The sequence below is a fragment of the Mus pahari genome, chromosome 7, assembly GCF_900095145.1.
Source record: "Mus pahari chromosome 7, PAHARI_EIJ_v1.1, whole genome shotgun sequence".
NCBI classification, from domain to species: domain Eukaryota; kingdom Metazoa; phylum Chordata; class Mammalia; order Rodentia; family Muridae; genus Mus; species Mus pahari.
This window is the reverse complement of record NC_034596.1, coordinates 47708147-47733710: the sequence shown is the minus strand read 5'-3', so window position 1 is coordinate 47733710 and position 25564 is coordinate 47708147. Positions and strand designations below refer to the sequence as shown.

The 25564-nt window shown below is 40.3% G+C and overlaps 1 protein-coding gene across 3 annotated transcripts in view; it reads left to right on the top strand.

Moving 5' to 3' along the window:
* Window positions 1-25564, top strand: part of Prkd1 (protein kinase D1) — a 292314-nt gene that overhangs the window by 68168 nt on the left and 198582 nt on the right. The window contains exon 1 of one of the 3 annotated variants that reach the window (XM_029540841.1): window positions 11104-11212. The exons of the other annotated variants lie outside the window; for them this stretch is intronic. Coding sequence (XP_029396701.1) covers window positions 11156-11212 — 57 coding nt within the window. The 5' untranslated portion in view covers window positions 11104-11155. Of the gene's footprint in view, window positions 1-11103; window positions 11213-25564 lie in introns of those variants that run through there. 3 annotated transcript variants of the gene reach the window in all.

Genomic DNA, 25564 nt, shown 5'->3' with positions numbered 1-25564 from the left:
TTATCTTGTTCCCACGTTTCTCAGTATTCCTGACTGCATTTGTTGTGTTTTATAAAAATAAAGAGAGAAGGACATTTACGCCTCCTCTTTTCCTCCCTCTCTGTACTGCCCTTTCTCCCTTCTCATGTTAATGACCGCCATCCTCATTTAACTCCTTGGACTTATAAAAATTGCAATGGATCTGACCCAGAAACCTTCTGCTTAGGCCTAGCTCTCATTGTACAAGAAGGTGCTACACAGGCTGCTAATGGAAGAAAACAGTCAATAATTCCACCAAGCTGTCGTATAGACAAGCCACAGAAAGGATCAACATGGCAAGATATCCCTAAAGGTGCATCAGTGGCACTTACAATGTGACAATAATCAGCAGCTGTCTAAGTGAACAAGATGGTGCTTATGCTTAGTACTAGAAAACTAACCAATTACCTGGACTAATGAGGCCATAAATCTTAGAGACTTTACTACTACCACTTAACTAAACTAGCTTAATTCCAAACTGGATTGTAAATATTTAGCATTATACTGGCAGATATATGTATCTCTCACCACCATCAAAGAAGTTTCTCTTTGCAGTGGACAGAGAGCATTACAGAAAGCTACATATGGTCAAAATACTTAGATCAGGTGATCATAATCTGCCTAGCACAGTTGATACATCTACATCACAGTCCCTGCACCTACAACTCAGGGAATGTCATGAGAAAGGGGCCAGAATCTTTGTAAGAGCACGAGGCCCAGGATGTCTGCTGAGAGATTGTCCTGTATATATGACAGGGAAGCGGTATCCTTGGAATATCATCACTATGCCTAAATAAGAGTTATAAATGACATGGGTGGGAGGATCATGGGACCACACCCCTAGATGAAGAGCTACCAAGCCATTAAAGACTGGTGAGAGAGGAAGGATCAATCTTCACTGGGGATGAGCTCCTAATTGGTTATATAATACCAAATGGTCCAGCCTTAAAGCATGGATTCAGCAGATTCCATTAAAAGTGACATTTATGAGTGACTTTTTGCCACATCTTAACTGCTTAATAATTTCTATAAAGATCAGAGCACTGGAACCATATTTAAAAAATTAAATATGCTCATCAGTCTCTCTCTCTCTCTCTCTCTCTCTCTCTCTCTCTCTCTCTCTCTCTCTCTCTGTGTGTGTGTGTGTGTGTGTGCATGGTATACCTTTGAAGGTCATAAGGGGAATTGTTGAGGTTTATTCTTTCCATCCACAGTGTGGGTTCTAGTAGAACTCAGGTAGTCAGGTTTGGCAGAAAGCACCTTTTATCCACTGAAGCCATATCATTGTTCCTTTTAACTTTTCCAGATTGTAAGTTCACAGATGGAGTGGGGTAAATTAGTTCGTAGGAGAAATCCTCAGGCTTCAGTACAGCTGTGCAAGAGAGGTATTTAAGGCTTTCTGCATTGGCTTGGGACCTTTACCTAGTGTTACCTAATGTGAATTTTCATCCCACTGTGCACATCTGTATTATCTTTGTCTAATTGGCATGTGACATGCGAAGGGCCTGTCTCCTTCTTTCTAGTTCACATCTCTTGCTTTAGGCTTCATGCTTCCACAAATTTTAATGGAGAAAAGTGTTTTGTTGATCCATCAGAGGGAAAGATCAGCTTACAAATAATGAAACAAGAAAGAAAATGGAATTTCAACAAAAGAGGTCAGTACAGATTATCTATGGTACACCGTTTTTTTTTTTTTTCTTTCTTTCTCAAATCACAACGTAGATAAGAGTTCCCCCACCAGAATAGTAATCAGCCATGACTGTCTACAGCAGCAGAACAAATTTGATAAAATCCATTAGCAGTGTTCTATTGGAAACCCTGCTTGAAACTATACATGGTTGAGGATGAGTTAAAGTTTTATGGATACACAGAAATTAGCATTGAGGCTCATGTAATTACTCTGTGTGTTGTGGGACTGGCTGATAGAGAAGCATGAGCAGTCTGTGCTCTTTAAGAGCCGAGCTGTAGTCCTGGGCTTCAGCTGTGGCCTGGAGAGGTTTGAATAGTTACTCTCTTGAGAATTTTTCTTCTTTTCTTACTTTTATATACTCACTGTCATCTGGTTGGTAATGGGTCTGATGGATACAAAGCAGTGGATTAGGAGGTATTGCTTTGCTGTATATGAAATGGAAATTGGTTGAATTTCACAAGTAGCAATTTCGATGTATAGGACGCGAAGTCTGCTGAAGTTCTTTGGAGATAGTTCGAAATGGATAGTCACTTGTAAAGTGGAATAGTGTTACCTTTGCTCCATCTGAGGCATTTCCTACTAGATGGGAATGGAAGGCTGCTCCATTCTCTCTTCTCTGGATGTGCAGTGAATGTATTTGACATTATCAGAATCCATTTCCTCTGAGACACACCGTCTCTGGTTTGAACGTAATGGGTTTTTTATTTCAGAAGATCTATTAGAGACGGGAAGTTGTCAGTCTCATCTGGGCAGCTGAATGTTAAAAATGAAACAGCTTCTGAGAATGATCTTTTGCCTTGGAGGGGCAGATTTATTAGAAAGGAAACCATTTTGGTGATCATTCTGCCTAATTATTCTGCCTAGGAGGAAAATATGGTTAAAGTGACATATTTGCAGGTGACAATAATGAAAAGTTCTTACATGTGGAGTGACTTTGCCATCCAAATGAATAATGCTAGACAAGGAAAAAGTCACTAAAGCATCACCTTTAAAACAGTTTCTTTGAGATATAAAGATAAATAGTTAGAGATAATAAAAGAAAAATTAACCTTGTTCTTTTTAGTTCCTTTCTAATATATTATTCTTTAGTCATGTATAAAGCTTATATTTCCACTTTCTGAAAAACCTAAAAAGGAAATCTACCTTACCCCAGAAATGAAACAACAAGGAAAGCTTCTGAGGCGGTTGGCGGCTAAGAGTGTTGCTGCCTTTTGAGAGAACCTAAGTTTGGTGCCCAGCACCCACTTATGACAGCTCGCAACCGCCTGGGACTCCAGCAGCCCAATCACCTGTAACTCCAGCCTCAGGAGTATCTGCTCCCTTCCTGGGTTTTGTTCGTGCTGCTTCCAGGGTACAAATCCACACACTGACACACACCTATACACATAAACTAAAGTCTTAAGCCAATCAAGCCTGACTTGAGACAAACAACCATTTTCATAGTGTGGTGATGCCATTTACCAAAGGAACACTGCAAAGGCCTGCTGCTAAGTTTAGCATCACAGCATCAGCTACTGGAAGCCCTTTTAGTTTGTATGCTATTATTTTAGTAAAAACTATATAAAAATTTAAATACATTTGCTTGAGTATGAAATAAAAGGTCTACTTACAATACATTTTATTATTCAATATTTGAAATAGTCATTTGAAGTATTTTTCCCAGAACAAGGAATGAGTTAGTTCAATGTTTGTTCTTTCCTTAATTTTCTCTAAGGAAAGCACTAACTAATAAATATTTGTATTTTTATAGTCATAAATGGATGATATATTCTCTAACATTTTTTCTTTCTGAGACAGTGTTTCTCTTTGTATTCCTAGCTGTCCTTGAACTTGCTCTGTAGACCAGGCTAGCCTCCAATTTAGTGATTTGTCTGGCTGTGCCCCCTGAGTGGTTAAAGGTGTGTACTACCACCACCCGGCTGAGAGATGCATTCTCAGATGTTTGATTTCTTTGCATTTTGCAAGAAGAAATTGTAGATAAATTCTTTCATCTCATATTTAAATTTTCTGTGTTGCAAAGACGACTACCAACAAAACTAAAGGTGACTTCATTGTGGGAAAATCATGTATGTCATAGATAACTGGAAATAACTTTTACAGTCAGCTAGAAACCAGTAAACCTACTTGTGAAGGATGAGTGGACACTTACTGAATTCAAAGAGGAGACAATGTAAATAATTGAATGAATGTGCTTGTGGTCCTCTTGGGAACAAATATCTTATGAATGAGAATATGATATTACATAGTCAAAAGAATGCAAGATTTTGATGATGAGCAGTAGGAATGATCTGGTGGTGACGAGAGGTCTCACTCAGCAGTGTGTTGTTTGAATTCATAAATCTACTCCATAGAAGATTGGGTATCTTAAGTGAAGCTGGCATCTATGTTAACTTCTCAGACCCAGAGAGACTTGTACCATACTAGTAACTCCATCATTGTTACGAAAAACAGTAAAAACAAATAATATCATATAATAGGATGGCTAGATCTAGATATTAATAAAAATCATTTGAATTATATATACACAGAATTAAATTTACATGGAAATGATACGCCAAGGTAAGTTTGAGTGAAGAAGTAAAATATTTACAGGAGATAACATGAACACATGTACCAGTAATTCTCTGTGTGCTGCTGTGGACAGTTGTGATAAGTAAGCTGCCAAGTACTAGAGAAGCCTGATGTGTGTTGCCCCTGTAATTTTAGTACTTGGGAAACTTGAGACAGGAGGATTTCTTCAGGTTTGGGGTCAGTTCCAGGCCAGCCAGAACTGCTTAGCAAGACTTTGTCTCAAACCAAACAACAACAACAACAACAACAATAGCAACAACAACAAAAAGCCTTCTAATCAAACAGACCGATAAGCAAGAAGAGGAATGATTAAGCCTTAGCTGAAAGAATAAACTTCCTCCCTTTTATCTAGTCAGTCTGTATTAAGAGTAAATACATAAACACACACATACACACACACACACACACACAAACACACACACACACACACACATATACAAATATATATATTTGAGGGAATGTGGTCCCTCAACATGTCCCAGGGGTAGACATGAGTTTATGGCTATAATACAGTAAAGTATAGATTTCTTAAATGGGAAGATTTGACAATACACATAATTGAATTGTACAAAGACAACTCTACTCTGAATGGTTTCTTGGCACATGAAGTCCCAGTAAAACATGTTTCAATACACACTCTGGGCTGGAAGGAGGGAGGGACAATTTGTAGTACACTGTATCTACTTTATGGCTACTGATTTCAAACAAATTTCAGATTCCCCTTATTGTCTAATCATATGTTTGGGAGGATGGGCTATTTATGAGATGTTAGCCTCGCAGCTGCTGAGACAATGTGCTATAAGTGCCACATTCATAAGCCAGCCCCCCAAATGCAGCAGATCAGCCATTTCTAATCTTTGAATTGAGAACAACTGTTGGAAAAAGGAGCACTTGCAGATCTGTGTAGTCTCTATTCCCTCATTAAAATGCATTTGTAAATGAAGTAGACAGAGTAGGCAAATGTCTGCACAAAACACTGCTACTTCATTAATATTTTCTATTACAAAGACTCTTTCTATGAAATCTGCCAGCCTCAAGGAAATAAGTGAATCAGTTTCTTTCTTTTTGGTGTTTTGTTTATTTTCCCTGATATGCAAATAAAAGTTTAAAGGAAATATTTTAGCAGTAAATATGAACTTAGATAAAAACCAAATGTATCATGTGACTACAGCTACCATCTGGTGTAAAGGACTCATAATTTTGGAGGGTAGTGGGGGAGTTGTCTGAACTTGAACAAGTGTCAAGTTAAATGTGTCATTTCTGTCTTAGTGGAGGAAAATGGGAGCTTCTCGCTTAAGAGTAATTCATTGAGAGAAAGTTTGTTATCGTTTCAAAGCAAACATGAACACATACTTTCCTTTTTACAAAGTTCGTTTGAAATATTTAGAACATAAATTTTATTTCTCGTTTTCTTCAGCACATATTCGCTGCACAGAAGATTTCCATGGTAGCACTTCACACAGGATCAGAAGGTACATTGATGGCACTCCCTACAGTACTCTTTATGATTTAATAAGCACATTATAAACAGGCAAAATAATTCAGCAAAATGCATCCCAATTCAGTTGTATAACGCAGTCTACTGAGTTAAGGATGACTCAGGGATAAAATACCAAGATGCCTTGTAATAGATTTATCTTGAAGGCGGGTTTTATGCTACCTTCATGTAGCAGTTGTTATTGCTACAAAACAACTCACCCTAAAACCTAGTGCTGAAAAATGACTTATTTGCTAATATATTTTCCATGTTAGGAGGTCAGTGAGGTTCAGTCTCTGTAGTGGTGGTCGGGGTGTCAGTTGAGGGACGTTAATGGCTAGAAATAGAGTCATGCCTTTCCCATGCCTAGCTTGTTGGCAGGAAGGACTACAGGCAGACTTTTCTGAGGGTAAGACTGAGTGTGTTATGAGTTTAAGTCCTAAGTGTATGGCCAAGGCTTCTCACAGCCCACAAGGAAGGAGCTTATCAAGAGGCAGAGAACTAGTCAAGTTAGTACCCTTATCTACAATGTGTTCTTTTCACTGAAACAGTTGCAAACTTCTTTGGATCTCATGAGGTTATAAATGTCATCATTTAATGAGGTATACAAATAACCATTTTTAAAGCTATAAGAAATGATTTCAGTTGTTTATTTGTTCTCCCTAATTCTCTGAAGTTTTGGCTGGCCCTTCCTTTATGACACTTATATAATATGGCTACAGGAGTGCATGTATTTGTGTTTTGAACACATAGAGTCAGTATTAAATTACTTAATGAATATATAAATTCTAGGACATGTTTACCACTCCCTATTCTCCCCTCTCTGTATGTATATATACATATGTATGTATATATATATATATATATATATATATATATATATATATACCCACACATGATTTATCATTATTAATAGGTCAGAAATTTGAAAGTTAAAATTGAGATGAGAAAATGAGACAGGAGAGTTCATATACCAACTGGTAGAAATGGAAGGAACCAAAGTAGAACAGGAAGAAAAGCGGGGGGGCGGGGGAGTAAAAGAGCCTAATACAAAGGAAATAGAGAAGAAATGACAATAAGACATGACTTGGGAAGATGAGGGCCAGCGAGCAATAGAATCAAAATAAAAGAAAGCTCGAGGCTTACTTTTGTGTCCATCCAGTTCCATTCGTACTACAAGTATGGGATGTTTCAATATGATTCAATCCTTTCAGAAACATTTCTATAACCCATTCCTTTCCCCTTGATAGCCATGATCTGAAATAGAAAAGCAGAGGTGTTGGTGCATCAGTATGAATGCTGTTTTTTTCTGGCTAGACTATACTGGAGAGGTGCTTTTCAGTGATCGATGTGCAACCAGTCAGTGTGGAGTCCTGGAATGATTTTGTACTTAGCAGGTCTAGGGAAGAACCTTCTATCATATTTCCAAGTAATGATACTGCCTTTGGTCCTAGACCTATATTTTGGATTTCATAGTATAAGACAGGATGAAGTGGGAGAAAGAAAGCCACATGAACAGTGGCTGTAGAGGGCCATCCACTCTGGATACAGAATCCTGGGTTCGTATCTGATTCTTTATCTTTCTGCTATAGAACCATAATTCTCATATGCCTGAGCCTCTGTCTTCTAGAAGATGTTAAGATTTACACTCTTGTCTTGTATGGTTTCATGAGCCATTGCTTGTGGCATACTGGACCTCATTTTTTTTTTTTTAATTCTCTGTCTATATAAGTACCTATATATTATTATGTTCTCAAAAGAATTTGGTTTTTAGAGAACAAAACCCAATTACAGGTGTTAATGTTTGCTCCATGGGGACATAAATCTTTCCCAGAGTAATAACTCAGCATTTTGGTTTATATATATATATATATATATATATATATATATATATATATATACTTTTATGTAAATGAGTATTTGTTTGCATGTGTGTCTATGCAGCATACATGGAGGCCAGAAGAGGGCATCAGATCCCCTGGAGGTGGAGTCATAGTGGTTGTGGCCTGCCATTTGGATGCTGGGAATCAAACCCAAGACATCTATAAGAGGAGCCAGTGTTCTTTACCCCTGAGATATCTCTCAATACTTTTTGTTGGTTAATTTTTATCTGTCAGCTTGATGCAACCCAGAATCACCTGTTAGAGAGTCCTAGTGAGGAATTTCGTAGATCAGCTTGGATTATGAGCATATCTGTAGGGGACTATATGAAACCCATGTAGGGAGACCCCACCCTGTTATAGGCAGCACCATCTCATTGTCTAGACTCTGAACTCTGAGTTGAGAAAGCTAGTTGAGTCCTAAGGAAATGAACACATTAACAGGCAGCATGGGGACGTCCTTTCTTTCTGCCCTTGACCTTTGAGGAGGCTGGTCTTTATTGTGGAGGGAAAAGGACATGAAAAAATTATTCCATAGTTTGGATAAACATAGCTACAAAGATAAAAAATGAGGAAGAGTCTACAATCTTGAGAAAATATTTGTGTTCTTATTTAGAACACTGCTGTTCACAGTTCCTACTCTGTTATAGAGTGGATGGGTAAATGAGTAACTATTTATCCCAAGGGATTAGACCCACACTTTGGTACAAATTTATTATTATACTTTATGATGAGATAGGAAGTATCTAACTCTCATCCTCGATCCTGCTGAGAAATTTATACTACTTTTACTAGAGTGAAGTTTCCCTGTCTCCTGGTTGTACTGTTACACACACACACACACACACACACACACACACACACACACACATGCATACATATGTCTCCATATATTTAAGGATAAAACTCTCTGTGTGATCAGCAACTACTTCTTATTGGCTGTCAGGTGTCACCTGGACTCTTCCTGTGTATCTCATTGTTATTACACCCACAGCATTGAGAAGAAATAAACGTTATATATAATTTTGATTATGGGACTGTATCAACTCTCTTTCGTTGACTGGGAAATGCCACACATATCTTGTGTGTGTAACCTGAGAAGGTCACTCTCCTGAAACCCATGGAAGACTATATCTTTTAGTTTCCCATTAAGGAAAGCTGATCTCACTCGATTTTGAACACAAAATTGTGTCATTTGGAGACTTCCCATGTGCCACAACAGGCATATGTTGGCAATTTCTTGCAGTGTAGCATTAATCTGAAATGGTCTTCTGCTAAGATGCTTTAATTCTCTGTCTTTCTCAATATGTACTGACAGGAGGGTAACTGCTGGGTTATGATGTCATCTGACAGATGCTAGAATCTCTACATTCACAGGACTCTCTTAATTCTCAAATAAATAAATGTTCGTTAGATAGAGACATGATAGATATTATAGAGATGAAAGAAAGGATGAATATATAACCATTAAGCTGATCCTGGCGGTGAAAGCCTGGATTGCCAGCTGTTTTGGAGGTTTGAAGCAAAAGGACTCTGAGCTACCAGTTGAGCCCAAGGCTAGTCTTAGCAGCCTGAAAAAAAAAACATAGATAAAATAGTTAAGGATATAACTAAATGTAGAATGCTAAGATGAGCTCTGTGCTAAGACTTCGTTCAGTTTTCAGTACCTGGAAAGGAAACACACAATTAACCAAGTGCATGTTTAATTAAGAATCTTCTTAGAAACTTCTAATGGCTGATTACATAACTGTCTTCAAGTTATTCTAGACTGGCAACCTATGAACAACGGGCTTAACATTGTGCGTGCAGACTTATTGAGTGAGTGATGCAAACCCTGTATACTGCACATGAGCACACATTGCTGGGATCAGGCAGGTTGTTAGACCTTGAAGCAAGCCATTGGAGACTTTATTTGCTATAGAAGGTATAACTGAGGAGTCTATTAACTCTCCCTGGCATTGGTATGGGGTTCAGAACACTCAAGTGATACCGACTCTAATTACATTGATTAACTTGTTATTTTCAGGACTCATTTGTCTAGGAAAGAGAGGACACTGTTCTGAGGCTGCTGTTACCAAGGTAATGGTGACTAGGGTCATGGAAGTTAAAAATCAAGTTTATCATTTTCTTTGTTTCTGTTTGTTGAGGCAAGGTCTTGCTATGTAGCTCTGACTGGCCTGGAACTCTCTATGTAGACCAGTCTTGGCTATAACCCTTGGAGGTTTGCCTACCTCTATCTCCCAGGTTCTGGGACAAGAAGCATGGATCATACCACACCCAGCATTGCTGTGGTTGTTTAGGATGGTTTAGTTCCTACCTTTACTTTTACAAATGGAAACTTTGGAAAACTTGTTTTGGAAACTTGGCCAAGTCATTACTGAGCCTAGTTGCCTGTTACTAAGCTTGACCCTTGTAGACTTTGGCAGAACGTTGTAAGTGTGACAGAGGCTACTTTACTGGAATGAGTAAAGGACACTTAGAACATTTGGAGTCTATTATTTCCAGTTAAGGCCTTTCCAAATACAGAATTGCCTCCTCCCTTAACATGACAAAAAGTGATTAAAAAAGAAAAAAAAAAAGGAAAATNAAACAAAACAAAACAAAAAACCCCCCCAAAAACTCCAATAAAACAAACAACTAAAAAAACACCCCCCTCCCAAAAAAAACACACCAAAATAAACAAACCCAAGGTCTCAAGCCTTGCCTCTCTGTGATGACTCTCTTGAGTGTGCTGACTATGCGCAGTGTGTACCTGAAGGCTAAGGCAACCTGGGAGAGCTGGGGCGCTCTGTAAGACGCTGTCCAAGAAGTTATAAGTTGAATATTGGCATAGCCAAAATACACAATGGAAAATCCATGTGCTCTTGCTCTTTCTATTTATGGGTGGGCTCCTATTCCTCTCAGTGTGAAGCAGTAGGCTAGTAGGTACAGAGATTAACAACCTTCATTTATGTGGCATATGATACTTGAGAATCTTTACATCTGAAAATGAAAGGTTTAAAGATTTCTTCTCTGAACAACTTACAGTTAGTTGCCTTACCCTTATATTTTTGCCTCCTCACCTCTTGTTTAAGAGCTGTTCAAAAAACGGGCCTGGCCTTTACTTTAATGTCAGATGCGACTTTAAGGAGTAGGGGATTATCCCGTGGAAGAGACTTGGGTATATATGATCCAGCACACAAAACTGCCAATACAAAAAGCAAAGTGGAATGCAACAAATGTGGAACCATCTACTCGATGTGGTTAGGATCCAGGAAAGTTTAAAATTATGTGCCCTGTGTGTATTTAATGATGATACATGCTTTTAAATATGCGTTTAAGTAGAGTTCCTTTTTACATTTTTCTATGAACACATAGCCTCTGTAAATAACATTCAAAACAACAGCTTGTGAATTCACTTTTGATGGTTAGCTAACTTGTATCAAGTGGAATATTTGTGGATATTCTTTGTTTACAGACTGGTACAAATCATTGCCGTGCAAGCCACAGACACATAATGGAAAATTATGGGATTTTTTAATGATGCTGTCATTTTGCTGTACTGAAGTGGAAAGCCAAGGAACAAGGCAATATTTCGTGAGTGTCTGTACAAATCAACTGCCAGACTTAGCTTATTCACATAATGTATTCAATTATTTCCATCTGGTGTCTCAGAAAAGTCAAGGAACCTGTCGAAGGTCATCTAGCTTGTAGGCACTGGGGTTCGGCTTTGTTTGGTCTAAAATGTGTTTTTTAAACCTAATTATAGTGCTTCTAATCCCTGGTTAGATTTTCATGTAGTTTTTCTTTGGCTTGGCTTTAAACTTTCTTTGGGAATGTTTTAAAAGTACCTCTATTTGTTATCAAAAATGCTTAGGTCCAATGTAGTCAGTTGCCACTTCAAGAATGCCATGGGTCTCAATCAAAAGCAGGGAAAGGGAAGTATTTTTCTAGTAGCAATCCGTTGAGAAGGTGCCTTTTAAAACCCACACTCGTGGGATATTCCCTAAAGAGAATAGTTTGCAGATATGCATGAACAAAACCCAGGATTCTGTACTGAGAACAACATTTTTAAAAAAATGTTGATGGAAGTCTAGATATTACGTATTTCAAGTAAAGGGCACCACACTTTCTGCCTACAAACACAGTGACTGCATTCTTCCTTTGGAAACTAGGGCTCTCAGCATGAGGCTTTATTTATAAACAGTCTTGTTTCTCTTTCAGGAGGTTCATCATAAGGTCACCTCGTCTGTCCAGATGGAAGCACTAAAATAATTGTTGTTCTGTTAACATGCTAGAGAAAAAGGCAACAACATTTGGGACTTTAGTTTATTGTGGAGTTACAAAGGCATAAAATGAGTATTGATCCCAGAGAAACAGTCACAAAAATGACAAAAAAAAAAAAAAAGAAGATTATTAAATGAGCACACAGTGAATTCGGATTGTTTCTTGAAGAGCTTGCTGGAAGGAGTCTGTATAAATTTTACCTACGTCATTTGTTTCAAAACGACTGAACTCTCTCTGTGGCTGGTGAGGTTCTGTCGCACATGTGTAATGAATGTGCTCGGATGACTGGGTATCATTTATTCAAAAGATCGACCATGGAAAACCATCTATTTTCCTTAGTGATCCGGGAGGCTGAAAACATTGATGTTCTGAGCAGTCCATTCAGCATGAAATCTAAAACGAAAAGTTTTCCATATAGAATAGAGTGGTTCATGGAATTAGTTGCTTGTGCTGAGTCACTGGTTACAGGGATCATTGTTTCCATGAGAGGAGTGATGATTGCCCCTGACTGGTGGTTGCTGTGGGTGATAAAAGCTAAGTGTCTAAAAGGTAGCATTGATGTGTACTGTGGGCGTGTATGGGGGCCACAGGTGCTTTTAGCTGTGAATCTGGAGGCACTACGTGTGGTAGAGGTTATTGTTTAGAATCCTCCAGCCTAGGTGTGTTATAATCAGAATGTTTGCAGTATATTAATATTGGTCTATTACATTTTTTCCCGTCAATAATATTAAATGAGGGATGTATTCACATACATTATAACCATGCGTAAAAGTGATAGATTTAAAGAGGGATGAATATGATTAAGAATTACTTTGTGAACCCGAGTGTGTGTGTGTGTGTGTGTGTGTGTGTGTGTGTGTATGTTTGTTCCTTCATAAGGTCTGCATAAAGGCTTTTTTGTCCATGATTCTACTACTGTTTAACTTCCTTCATTTCACCCTCAGTTCAGAGTCTGAGCAGAGTGGAGAGGCAGAGAACTTAACTTGAACCTTCTCTACTCCCATCTCCAAGCATCAGATTGCTCTCTCACAGCAGCAGAGTTGACCAGTTAATACGGGACAAGAGCAAAGCATCTGTGAGTGAGGCGGCCACAGCGAGTGCGGACTGACTTTTGGCGGACCTGTAATGGTGTGCTCTCTAACCAGCAGGGTCCATTGGCTGCCTTTTACGTGGCCATGGCAAGAGATCTGAAGAAACAACCCAAAGGCGGAAAGATTTATTTTAGGCTGATGATTTCGCAGAACTTCAATCCATCCTGGTGATGAAGATAAGGGAGCTCTTCAATTTATACAGCAGGGCCCTGGAAGCCATAGGCTATTTATATCCATATCCTAGTATCCTTAGGTTTCAACCCTGAGAGAAATGGCTGAGAGGCCTAGTTAACAAATCAATGTGGACCTGGCTTCCAGGTTCTCTCTGCATTCCTCAGATGTCGTACCCCATCCCTCACCCTAAACTTCTTCAGTTCAGGGACTGGGCTGCTCTTCCCTACATAATCCAACCATTTTGGTTACCTTCTTTCTTGGTACCTTTTGCCTCTTGGCTGTTACACCTGGTTCTCTTCTTTCTCTTCTTCTCCTCCACCCCCCACTTGGCACAGCTCAAATCTGGCCACGGCCACTTTGGACTCTCCCAGATGTGTCTGCCCCTAGCTGTGCTCTCCCACATATTTACAACAAATCTTCTCCTCCACCATGGCTTTTCTCTCGTAAAGGATATCCCAGTTATCAATGTATCCTCTCATAAAGGATGACATTTAATTGGGACTGCCTTACAGGTCCCAGAGGTTCAGTTCATTATCATCAAGGCAGGAAGCGTGGAAGTGTCTTGGCAGGCATGGTGCTGGAGGAGTCAAGAGTTCTACATCCTGATCAAAAGGGAGCCAGGAGAAGACTTGCTCACACATGGCTAGGAGGAGGGTCTCTAAGCCCCTCCCCCCCCCCCCCCCCACAGACGGCAAGATGAGAGAACAATACTGGACCTAGCTTGGGCTTTAGAAATCACAAACCCCCCCCCCAGTAACACACTTCTTCCAACAAGGCCACACCTCCTAATAGTGCTACTCCCTGGGCCAAGCATAGTCAAACCACTCTAGTCTTATACAAGAGAAACAAATTATTCTTAACTGTGGAAACATCTCTCCAGACTGTAGAAAACTGTGTCCTCCTAGCCTCCCACTCCAATACCTCTATGAATGCATCAGGGTGTGGAACACTTCCTGTTTAGCCCCCATTTTCCCCTCTTCCTTGTGTGGGCACGCATCTCAACATTTCACTGCCTCAGCTCACTCCCTCTTTTACTCCAATCATTTCTTGATGATTTACTCTCAACATTTTAACCAGAAAGCTCTTCTGAAGTAAAGATCAGTTGAATGTTCTGCTGAAAATATCACACCGTTCCTATTGTCGGATTGGCACATATAGCATGCTGTCTTCATGGTTTTGGGGGATATGTCTCCAATTTCATCTTCAGGAGGCTGCACTCCCAGCCTTAGCTCTCCACTGCAAATCAGGGTGCAAGCCTCAGACCTTCATGACTCTCTGCCATGGGAGAGTTGGGCATATTCCCTTCTCACGTAATTTGCTCTCATTGCAAGGAATATTTTTTTCACCTTAAAGCTCTAATCCCTGACACAAAATTATTTTTATTATATAGACAAAGGCTCATTGAGCCTTGTTAGTACACATGGCATGCTGCTTTATAACAACAACATTCAGAGACTGTATTTTAATTGCAAAATTATATTTCCCCCTTTCCTTAAGTTGTGTGTTCCTTGAGGATTGTGTCATATTCATGTCTTCTTTCTTACATGTAGTCTGCAAACAGGAAGTAGCCATCTTTCCCCATCCACTTCCTCTTTAGCATTCCCTTTTCCTCGTTCATACTCTTTCTTCCTGAGCTCTAAGGGTATGGTGAGACCATGATCCTTTGTACTTATCTACTCTGTGTTTCCTATGAACACGTTTTCTTGACTGCAGCAGGGGATCGTATAGCAATTTCATGTTGATAATAAAAATCATTTAGCCACCATTTGCATTTTAGTTTTATCAAGTAAGCCTCAAGCTTACTTATATTTATTCAATGTTGATTTATTTATTTGTATGATGTGTATGGATAGATGCATGTGCCTGTATGTGTGCATACATGATTTTATGTGAGAGCATGGGTACACATTTGTCATGGCATATCTGTAAAGGATAGAGGACAGTCTGGGTGTTGGTCTTCCCTTTCCATGTGTTTGATTGTGACAAGGACTTTCTGTTGTGTATGCTTCCTGCAGACCTGCAGGTTTCTGGGAACTCTCTTGTCTTTCTTCTTTCACTGCCCTGAAAGTGTGCCGGGGTTGTAGATACCTGTTATTGTACTTGGCATCATGTGTGCTCTGTGGTTCCAGAACCCAGCTGCTGACGGCATCACTTCCTTGCTGATAAACATGTTTTAAAGGCAGCGAAAGGCAGCTTCCATGCTGAGTTTCTGACTTTGTTCCTGATGCAGGCACATGGGGAACCAGTCCCCTTTAGGAGGGTTTCCTGCTAGTCCATGCCCCTGGCATATAAGAAAGGGTTTGTTTCAGACTGTAGTGCCATAGCACAATTCATCACTGATGGAATTCAGGGGAGGAACTCACACATGGGCAGTAATGTGGAGACAGGAGCTGATGCAGAGGCCATGATGGGGTGCTGCATACTGGCTTGCTCCTCATAACTTGATCAGCCTGATTTCCTACAACACTGAGGACCACCAGCCTTGGCATGGTACCCACAGGGAGCTGGGTCCTTCTGTGTCAATCATAAATCAAGAAAATGCACCAGGCTAGTCTGGAGGGTGATTTTCTTAATTTAGAATCCATCTCCCAAAATATGTCCAGTTTGTGTCGAGTTGACGTATAACTAGCTTACATATAACTAGTCTACAAACTCCGAATAAATGGTTCTAGGAGGAATTTTAATGAACCATTGACTATGCTTGGCTTATTTTTCTTATACCTAAGCAAACAGTGGGAATAATTTAAATAAGAAATTAATGATTTCTGCCCCTGCTTTAACGCCAGCTCTTGGAAAGCAGAGGTAAGTATACCTCTGTGAGTTTGAGGTGAGACTCTGTCTCAAAAAAAGGTAAATAAAAGGAAAAAATTAGTATTATTACTATGCAGAATGGATGTATCATGATTAAATTGCTGTTGCAGTTTCTGAATTTATTGGAGATTGAAAGTGAGGGTAAGGCTGGACTCACACCATGAGAATTGCACTGGGAAGGGTGAGCTAATGAGGCTCAGCCACAGTCCAGATAGTGTGAGTGCGACAAGATTCATGCAGTTCAGTCCTCGGTGGCGGCTTGGCTCCACAGCTGTGCATGTCATCCAGGTTCTCCTTCTGGAGGCCTTGTTATAAACAGACATCTCCCTCATTTCCTCTCTTGTCTTTCTTCCTCAGATCTGAGTTTCTGCCAGAGGGATCCACTTCACAGCAGCATTTACCACTTCCCTTGTTATGTTTACCACTTGGTCTGGGATCATTTCCCTCTCGCGATATTTTTAAAATGGATGTGTGTGGATCTACCAGAAAGATCTGTGTTATTCATATAACTAGGTGTATTAGCCAGTTAGAAACAAACAACTATTCTGTGCGATTTATCTCAAATAATTTAGATATTCTCAATGCTTATTTGACCGAATTGAGGTTATTTAATGTGGTAGTGCAGTTTCTTCTGTGGTACTTCTTCTTCTTCGATGATTAGAAGGTCACATAAGCACTGGGAGATAGTCTAGTAGTAAAGTGCTTGCCACACAAACATCGTGACCCTAGTTCCTTTTTTGGGGTCCATGTAAAAAGCCCACAGTGCTAGCATACCGTTGTGACCCTAGTACTGGATAGGTGGATCGCTGGGGCCTGCTGGCCAGCCACTCTAGCTTAAGTAGATGAACCCTGAGCCAGCGAGAGACCTTGTCTCAAAACCCAAAGTGTACTGCCTCTGAGTGACAATTTCAGGGCTTGAGCTCCGGCTTCCACATTCACATGCATCCACATGCATGTATGCTACCATACATACATACATGCACCCTCACATCGAGGGGCAAAGACACCAAACTCCAGAAAAGGAACACAGTCTCAGTGGACTTTTCAAAATTAGTGTTCTAGGACTTGCAAGATGACCGAGCGGGTAAAGGCAGTTGTCACCAAAGCTGATGGTTTGAGTTTCATTCCAAGGTGGAAAGAGGGAATTAACACACAAACCCTCCTCTGCCTTCCACACATGTGCTGTGCTGTGGTGCATGTATCCACACACATCCACATCTACACATCCACCTCATAGTAAATAAATAATTTCAAACTTATTTTTAGAAATTAGCCTTTTGGTTTAAAAGTTAGGAAGAAACCGATTGGATAAAAATTAATCGGAGAACTTGAAAGTTATGGTTAATTTTAATCACTCATGCTAGACAATTCATTTTTAAGAGTCAGCACCAGTCAGTACTGTTCATCTACGTTAAACTGTGCATTTTGCCAACTCCTTTCAAATGACTGTTTTAAGTATCCAACTGTCCTTTACACTGCACAGTGACACAACTTGCGCGTTGGTGCCTTCCTTTATTTTGCTTCATCATTAACTTTGCTTCATAGTTAATTAAATTGCAGGAAATATAATTAGCTTAGTTTGGAGTGCAGAGGAATCAGCGAGAGACGAGAACAGATTCAAGTTTTCGTGGTGAGTAGATACGAAACTGTATTTGTGTCAGTGCCAGGCCTGGAGGCAGCAGGGAATCTCTGCGATGGGGCACACAGCCAGCCTGGGATCCGATGCTGAGCAGAGAGGGGCCCCAGAGTCTACCTTTGAGACCACGCATTGAAGCCAGGTGTGCACACTGTGGTTGGGGCACATGTGGACTTAAAGAGGGAAGCTTTTGAGAACTTGTGGAGCCCAAGAAGGGTCAGAGAAAAGTCCGTTACCTTTGTTCACTGGTATATCCAGCAGCGAGGCATCCTTAAGAACTAGGGCACTTCGAGAAAGGAGACATTGATAGTCAGCCAACATCATTCTCCTGCCTCAGGAGGCTAGTAAGCGCTTTTTGTCAGACTTGCAGGCTCAAAGCTTGGCTAGATAAAGATGCAATAATTTGCCCCACCTGGCAAACTGTGACATAGAATCATTGGCATGCCTACACCTGACTACTGCTGGCAGTAATTAATTATGTATTGGGACAGCAGGATACTGCCAAGTGAGGTCACAGGGAATGTGCTGTTCTATTTGTGCTACCTGCCCTTCCACTGTGATATTTGAACTCTAAAACAAAGCTGCATGATATTTAGCAAGTAAAGAGAAAGGAGAAGCCAGCTTAGGGAGATGTCTGCACATATCCATTCATTAATTCAGTCTTTCATTCAACAAATACATGTGAACACCTTAGTATGTAATTACTTAGAGGGAATGAATATTCATTCATCTTTGAAATTCAAATTCCATTTTTGCTAATGAACAGCCCAATGTGTTTATCAGAGGTACAGAGTTAGCAGTGGTAAAAATTAATTTAGATCCTAAACTTCCTTTTTTTGTTTGTTTGTTTACACAGTTCTTCAGGTATCTGCAAAGGGGGCTGAAGTTGGCCCTGAGAGAGCATCCTCTGATGGGGCAAGAAGTAGTAGATGCAGGAAGGAGGTATATAGATTTCTCTGAGATTGGGAGCTAAGCCCTTGAGAGCTCTCTGTTATAGCATGCTGCATTGCCGATATTAATTGCTAGTCTCTGTGGAGTATTTACAATGTGCTGGGTTGTGTAGTAGAAAACCGATTTCTTCCATCATCATAGTAGACCCTGCCTGGCAGGGCTAAGTGTCCTCCATGTAGCCAGCCTGGAGGGCCCCACAGACATAGGTGCACACTACCCTTTGGCTGGGAAGGATCCCTTGGTCCTTATACAGTCCAGCATAAAAAGCAGCACGGAATTTTCACCTGTCCCAGGTATTCTAGAAACTCAACCTGGAGAATTCATATTCTTCTTACACTTAGGGTCTTTTGGCCTTTGACAAATGTTTCTACTTTTGTCTAGGAAAAAACAAACAAACAAGCAAATGTAAGTAAGTGTGCCAGCATCAAATACATATTTTCAGTTTTAAGTGGTTACGTGGTTTGTCTTCCAGTTTACAGGAACTTTACATTTTAAAAAATGACTTAGGGTTTTCAATGTAGAGTTAACTCCAAAGTAAAGGAGTGTTTTTACATAGATTACTCTGAAGTTTTTAGAGTCTTTTTAAGTTGTCTGAGACTTTCATATATGCATATAATGTGTCTTAATCAATCCACCCCGTCCACTCCCCTCAGTTCTTCCCTATCTTACCACCATATCTCCTTGCCAACTTGATGTGCTCTTGTTTTAAATTCCAGCGTGCACGCCCACAGGAGTAAGGCCATCAGCTGGAATGTGGGCAGCCTGCTGATGGCTGCTGAGAGGAGAAGGCAGGCATAGTTTTGCTTTGTTTGGTTTTTGTTGTCTTGCTTTTGGCCTGAAGCTACCTTTATGGGTCCTACAGTTCTAGACTGTCTTACAGACATGGCCTTCCTGGCCCAGCCTCCTGGCTGCTACAAGGTTAAGTTATGGGTCATCATGCCTGGTCCCAGGGTATTATTTGTATTTTTATTTTGTTATAATCATGGAAAATAGGATCAAAATATATTACACACACATACACACACACACATACACACACACACACACATATGTGTGTGTGTGTGTGTATGTGTATATTGAAAAATAAAATCCTATATATCTAAAGTAGCACATTAGCACAAAAAAATAGAAAATAATGCTACCTACAAAAGAAATAATATTTTTAGGCCATTTGGAAATAAGATTAAAACATGTGTAAGATGTCTGTGGAGAAGTAGGATATATATCAAACCATAAATGCAAATCAGTCCATTTCTGATCATTTCTTGTGTCCTAAGTGTACAATAAGTGTATGTAATCAAAACAGTAAATGAAAAAGACGTCATCAGCAGAAGGGGAATGGGAAGGCTGGAGGCTAGGGTGAAAGTGTTATAATTTTATTTCAGTTACAGACCCATGTGAAAATCAATCAAATGAAAAGAGAAGTTTTAATAAGAAATATACGTAAGCACATTCCTCTTTGCAGACCCATGGATGAGTTGTTTTTGTGACTGTATAGATATAGATAGATGGGGTAATGTTCTTCTGTGTGTTGTAAGTGTCCCTACATTAGGCCATATACTTGCGTACCTGTACATACGTATGGACATATGTACATGCAAACAAGCATAGAACAGATAAGTAAAATATTCAGGTTTAAAAAGTAATGAGATATCTCACTCATTTTCTCCCTCTTACGTTTTAGAATATTGAATCATAGCTAGGACACAGGCATACATGTCCATCTCTTCCATTTTATTCAGGTTCCTTGGTTGTGTGTGCACACGTATATATTAAAATGTACAAATTAGAATGTAGAACATGCACACAGCCCTGACTTCCTTTGCAGGAGCCATCTCCATTGCCTGATGCTTTAGTTTTGTCTGACTGTATTATGGTGACTTGCAGAAGTGAGCACTGGCCTGAGTTGCTCCCCTCTACCTCCTTGGCTTCCTTGCTCAATGGTGAGCAAGCTTAGCTTGGCCTTCCTATCCTGAAACTTGCAGTTCTACTTTGCATTTGTGTTCTGTCAGTGATGTTTGGTGGCTTAATGGTACCTGTCCGTAGCCTTGCAGTCTTCCTTTGTGGCATCGTTTTCTTGGGATGGTTTCTTTGATATTCTCTGGTGCTTGTCGCTCACCTCCTAGGATACCCTCATCATACCCTGCATGACTGCCTTCCTGTCTTTTGCCAAGAGCTACTTCTTTCTTAAGCTCCTAGTAGGGAGGGCGGTATGCCCTTCCGCAAGAGCCCTGAGAATATCAGAAGAGGGTGTGGTCATGTCCACCCAGGAGAGGAGATCCTGCTTCTCATCCCTCATCTCCATACTTTTCTAGGAGTCCTTTCATAGGGATCCTCCTCAGAGACCCTTGCCAGCCTGTGGGCTAGGGCTGTGGGCCTATGACAAGAGAGATACCAAATGGATCTCCCTAGTTAGGTATACCTCAGACCACGCTGTCTTGGTGGCTGGTAGGTGCAGCAACAGTACATCAGTTAACAAGGGCACCCTTTGTTCCTGGTGTGGTTTTGCAGCAGGTTAGACACTCAGAAAGTCTTCACTTACTCTGCAGGCCTCCTGGTTCATAAGTAGCAAAGATCGAATACCATTCAGAAGAAACTGCAGGAAAAAAAAAAAATCTTGGTTTTTTTAGTACCTTTAATCGTATTTTTTTCCCTGCTTTGTTTTGAATAAGGGGCCCTGCAAATTCTGTGGCACTTTCCTTTCGGCATGGCGTTATCTTCAGCAATCATCGTCTATACACAGTGCCCGCTTGTTTTCATTGCATCATCCTATATTTGCCTCAAATCTCAGTGATATAATGAGAAGATATTCAGTGCGACTGTGTGGGGGAATAGACCAGCACAAAACCCATAATGATATAAATATGTGGTGGAAAATTACAATAAAACCCTTGCATCTTCCACTTTAATTTTGCCTCAAGGAAATGGCAAAATGCCCAGCTGGCTATAGCCAGTTCCAAATGCTCTGCCAAAACTACTAGCTGGTGAGAAAGAGAGTTTGCTGAGCAACCCCATCTTGGCGTCTGACTAGAGGTTTGGGGATTGGTATTTCAAGGCTAGAACAGGTGCCTGCCACCTGGAAGCATTTCCTTGAGTACCATGCTAATAGCAACACAGTAAGACCTAGTGAGATGTATTCTAAATAACACTGAGAGTGCGAAATATGTGTATATGTTTCTGCTGAAATCCAATTATAAGTAGGCCTGATTTACTTTCCTTTGGAATTTAAAGAGATATGACGTGTATTATGAAACAATGAATGGCTTTTATTTAAAGGCATGTGCTAATGGAAAACATTTAGATTAAATTAAAAAGCCTTGAAAATGTGCCAATACAGGCTGAAGTCCTAGCATAATACATTTAGACTGCCTCACCTTAGACCCATACAGAGTTGCTGAGGCATGGTGAAAAAAATGAGCAGGTTTGATGACCAAGTTTCAATATTATTGGCCAAAAGGACTCTCTGTTTGAAACATGTATTTTCTCGTAGCTCTTGGAAAACAGCCAAACACCTGAGCGTTTCTTGCCCCATGAAGGCATTACCATGTCTTCAGCGGGTTTCTCTCTCTTTCCTGTACTGTCCCATTTGCCTTGAGTACCAGCATGTAACTTGCGCTGGGATCCCTGAAGTTCCCAAGATCACGTTTTTTTGTTTCAGGCCCATCTAACAATTTCAACAGCAGCTTCCCAGCACACATCTAAGCAGACCCCTTTGTTTGTCCTTGGCCCTGACCTACACATTCCCTGCAGGAAGAGTTAGTTGGCTGTCCTCTGGCACAGACTGCAGAGTTCAGACTGTCCCCTCTCCGTGTGCTTCCTCCTGCAGAGGCCCGAGGGCCAGGGAAAGGAAGCTCCTGAACATGGGATTAATGAGAATGTATTTGCATCTTTAGTTTCCAATCCTAACCTCCTTCTCCCAAACCTATTGTTAGCTCCCCAAGCAAGAGCAAAATAAACTGATTTGATTGTCACCCTTGCTCCTACTTACTTTGTAAAGTTGCTAATTAGAAGCAAAATGTCCAATCAATCCTGTAGGAAGAAGAAGGAGGCCCAGCAAGGGGCCTCGATAATCTGTAAACTGGGTGATTAATGTGAGAATAATCATGACTCTGTTGTCCTTGAGAGTTTTTCCTTTTCTTTCTTTTCTTTGTGTTGCGGGCAGATATGCTGTCTGTGTCCTCCAGCAGTTGGTGAGATTTTTTGACTCACTTTGCCTTTCTTTCCTGGTGTTTATTTACCACGCTGATTGATATTCTTTCCACATGGACACAAGCACGGGTAGGTGCTGTGACTTTACTTCTGAATCTATTATGTTTCTAAAAGGTTCGTTCCTTCCATTTTCAAATTTTTCCATTCCCTGACTTGTCCTGCCTGATCCCTTCCCTCTCCTCCCCATTGCTTAGTCCCCCTCACTGGCAGTTTGCAGGGCTTACATCACCTACTGGTGATTCACATTTCCTGTTAATATGCACAGTGCCCCTGTCTTAGAATCAGAGCCTTTGCTCTGAGCCAGTCTGACAGCCCTTGCTTCTTCAGTCACCAACTTAATAGCCCTCTGACCTCAGACAAGGGCTTTAGCTCCCTGGACTCCTCTTTCCTCCACATCCACAGAATGAGGATGATGGTAAAAATCCTACTTAACCAAGCTTCTTGGGAGAAATTCCTTACTCTGCATCTTGCATTTAGAACAGAGCTCCGCACATGGGAACTAACACGTGGAAGCTATTCTTATTCCTTGACCTTGGTTCAGTCACATGACCACTATTGCCATCCTTCTCTACAACACATCTGTTCCTATTCCAGATGACAGCTAGTATTCTTGGACATTGTCAGAAAACAGTACTCTTTGAGCTATGTCTAATATTACTGTTTTCTTCTTTCTCAACTCCTAGTTTTGTAAACACCCCTCAGCCACTGTGTAGGACTTTTCTTTTCTTCTTTTCTTTTCTTTCTTTCTTTTTTATTTTTTTTTTTCTTCTGACCAATCTAGTGCAGTTAAATCTTGCTACCTCAGGTGTGATCTGCTGACTAATGACAGACATCACCTATGGGGTTGTGGATATCCAGATCAAGGGCCACCTCTCAGATCAACTGGATAAGAATCTGTATTTACATAAGATCTCCAGGTGGTTCTGAAGCACAGGAAGGTCTGCAAAGGACATTGTTTTTGCTCCAGTCTGTGTCTGCAGCAATGTAGTTTTGCCCTAGGGAGATGGGAAGAGCCAACCCGAATTCTGTTTTAAAACACATGATATCGACTGTTTCTACAAGTGTAGCACTTTAAGCCCTATGAGATTTTCTGGAAAACTCACGTTGGCGTTCTCCTGGGTGTAATTGTTATCGATTAACACCATGATTAAAAGTGCAACTCTGGTCTACTGGGAGGTTTAGCTCATTGAAAGTAAAAAAGACACCATCTCATTGATTGGGAGCCCCCAGTCACTCATTCTTACCTTTTCAGAAAACACTTCAGATAAATAGCAATAATCTTAGCAGTGAGAGATTTGTCTCAAGGGATAATCTTTCCAACAATGACTTGCATTGATTAAGTTCATTGCCTTTTAACTGTTCACTTTGTTGCTGTGGCAACTGTTTTAAACACCAGGATGCATTTTCTTAGTTGGGATTCTAAGTGAAGAAAGTAACACAAAGGCACCTTAGGCTTCCTGTACTCCAGGGGCAGCCCTTGCTGAGAAGTTAGTGTCTTTGTTGTTCCCTAACTATTACTTTGCTGAAATAAGGCTCTAGAAAGGGAGACATTGCACACGTTTTCAAGGTGACAGCACACAGAAGAGTGGAACCGCTTCTGAGATCTTGATGTCCATGTTAGATGACAAGCGTCAGGCCCATTAGTTGAAGAACTGTCTCTTTGACCTTTCCTAACATGTTTCTAGATAGTTCTCTTGCTTCTGGAACTTGTCTGGTTATTTATGGGTTGCAGGAACATTTTGAACTCCGAGGCAGATGTTAAAAAGTGTTATTTAGAAATGCAAATAAATAATATAGAATGATGTGTGAAAGTTATAAAACAGCAGGTCAGTAATTAAAACACAAGACACCATTGTGTTCTGAGCGGCTAACCTCCAGCAGGCTTTCCAGGTGCTTCACTTTCAAGTTGCACTAGTCTCCTTTCTGTTGCTGTGTTGAATATCTTGATCAAAGACAAGGGTTTATTGGGCTTACAATTCCAAGTTAAAGCCCATCATTTTGGGCAAGTTGGAGCAGAAATTTAAGGAATTCATCAGATCCATGGTAAAAAGCAGATAAGTAAATGAATGGAGGTCGACCTGCTTGCTTGCTTCCTTGCTTTTGGCTAGCTTTGTTTTTTTCTTACACTGTTCAGGACAGGACCCACTGCTTAAGGAATGGTGCTGCCCACAATAGGCTGGGTCTTCCTCCTACACCAATTGTCAATCAAGACTAGCCATTTCAAACATGCTTGTAGACCAACCTGATCCAAGCAATTTGTCATTTAGAATATCTTCCCAAGTAGTCCTAGGTTTGTCAATTTCACAAATAAAATTAACCTGCATATAGGTCCAACCAAGGGCCCAGGCAATCCCCACGATTGCCCTCTTTTCAAATGTCACATTTACTTCTTCAGTGTTTATCATCAAACCGCTTGTTCCTTTTCAGCATTCTATGACTGCCTGTTTAGACTATTGCAGTAAGTTCTCTTGACTAGGCACCACTTTAACTATCTATCTTAATAATCCAATTATGCCACTTCAGAGTCACGATTTTAGTTTTGCAGGACCAGAAATAAAACAAAGCAAAAGCAGGAATAGTCTAGTGGTTTCTTCCCATTGCCACTAAACTTCTAGTTTGGTTATTTAATATCCTTCAAAATTATTATGGTTAACCTTTAATATATTCTTGTTTGTGGACTTGGTATGCCATGACATTGTAGTCTGTTTTTGTATCTGCATATTCCCAGTCTTTAGGCATTCACCTATGCCTTTCTCCACCTGGAATGTTATGTCCATATTTCTGCCCATT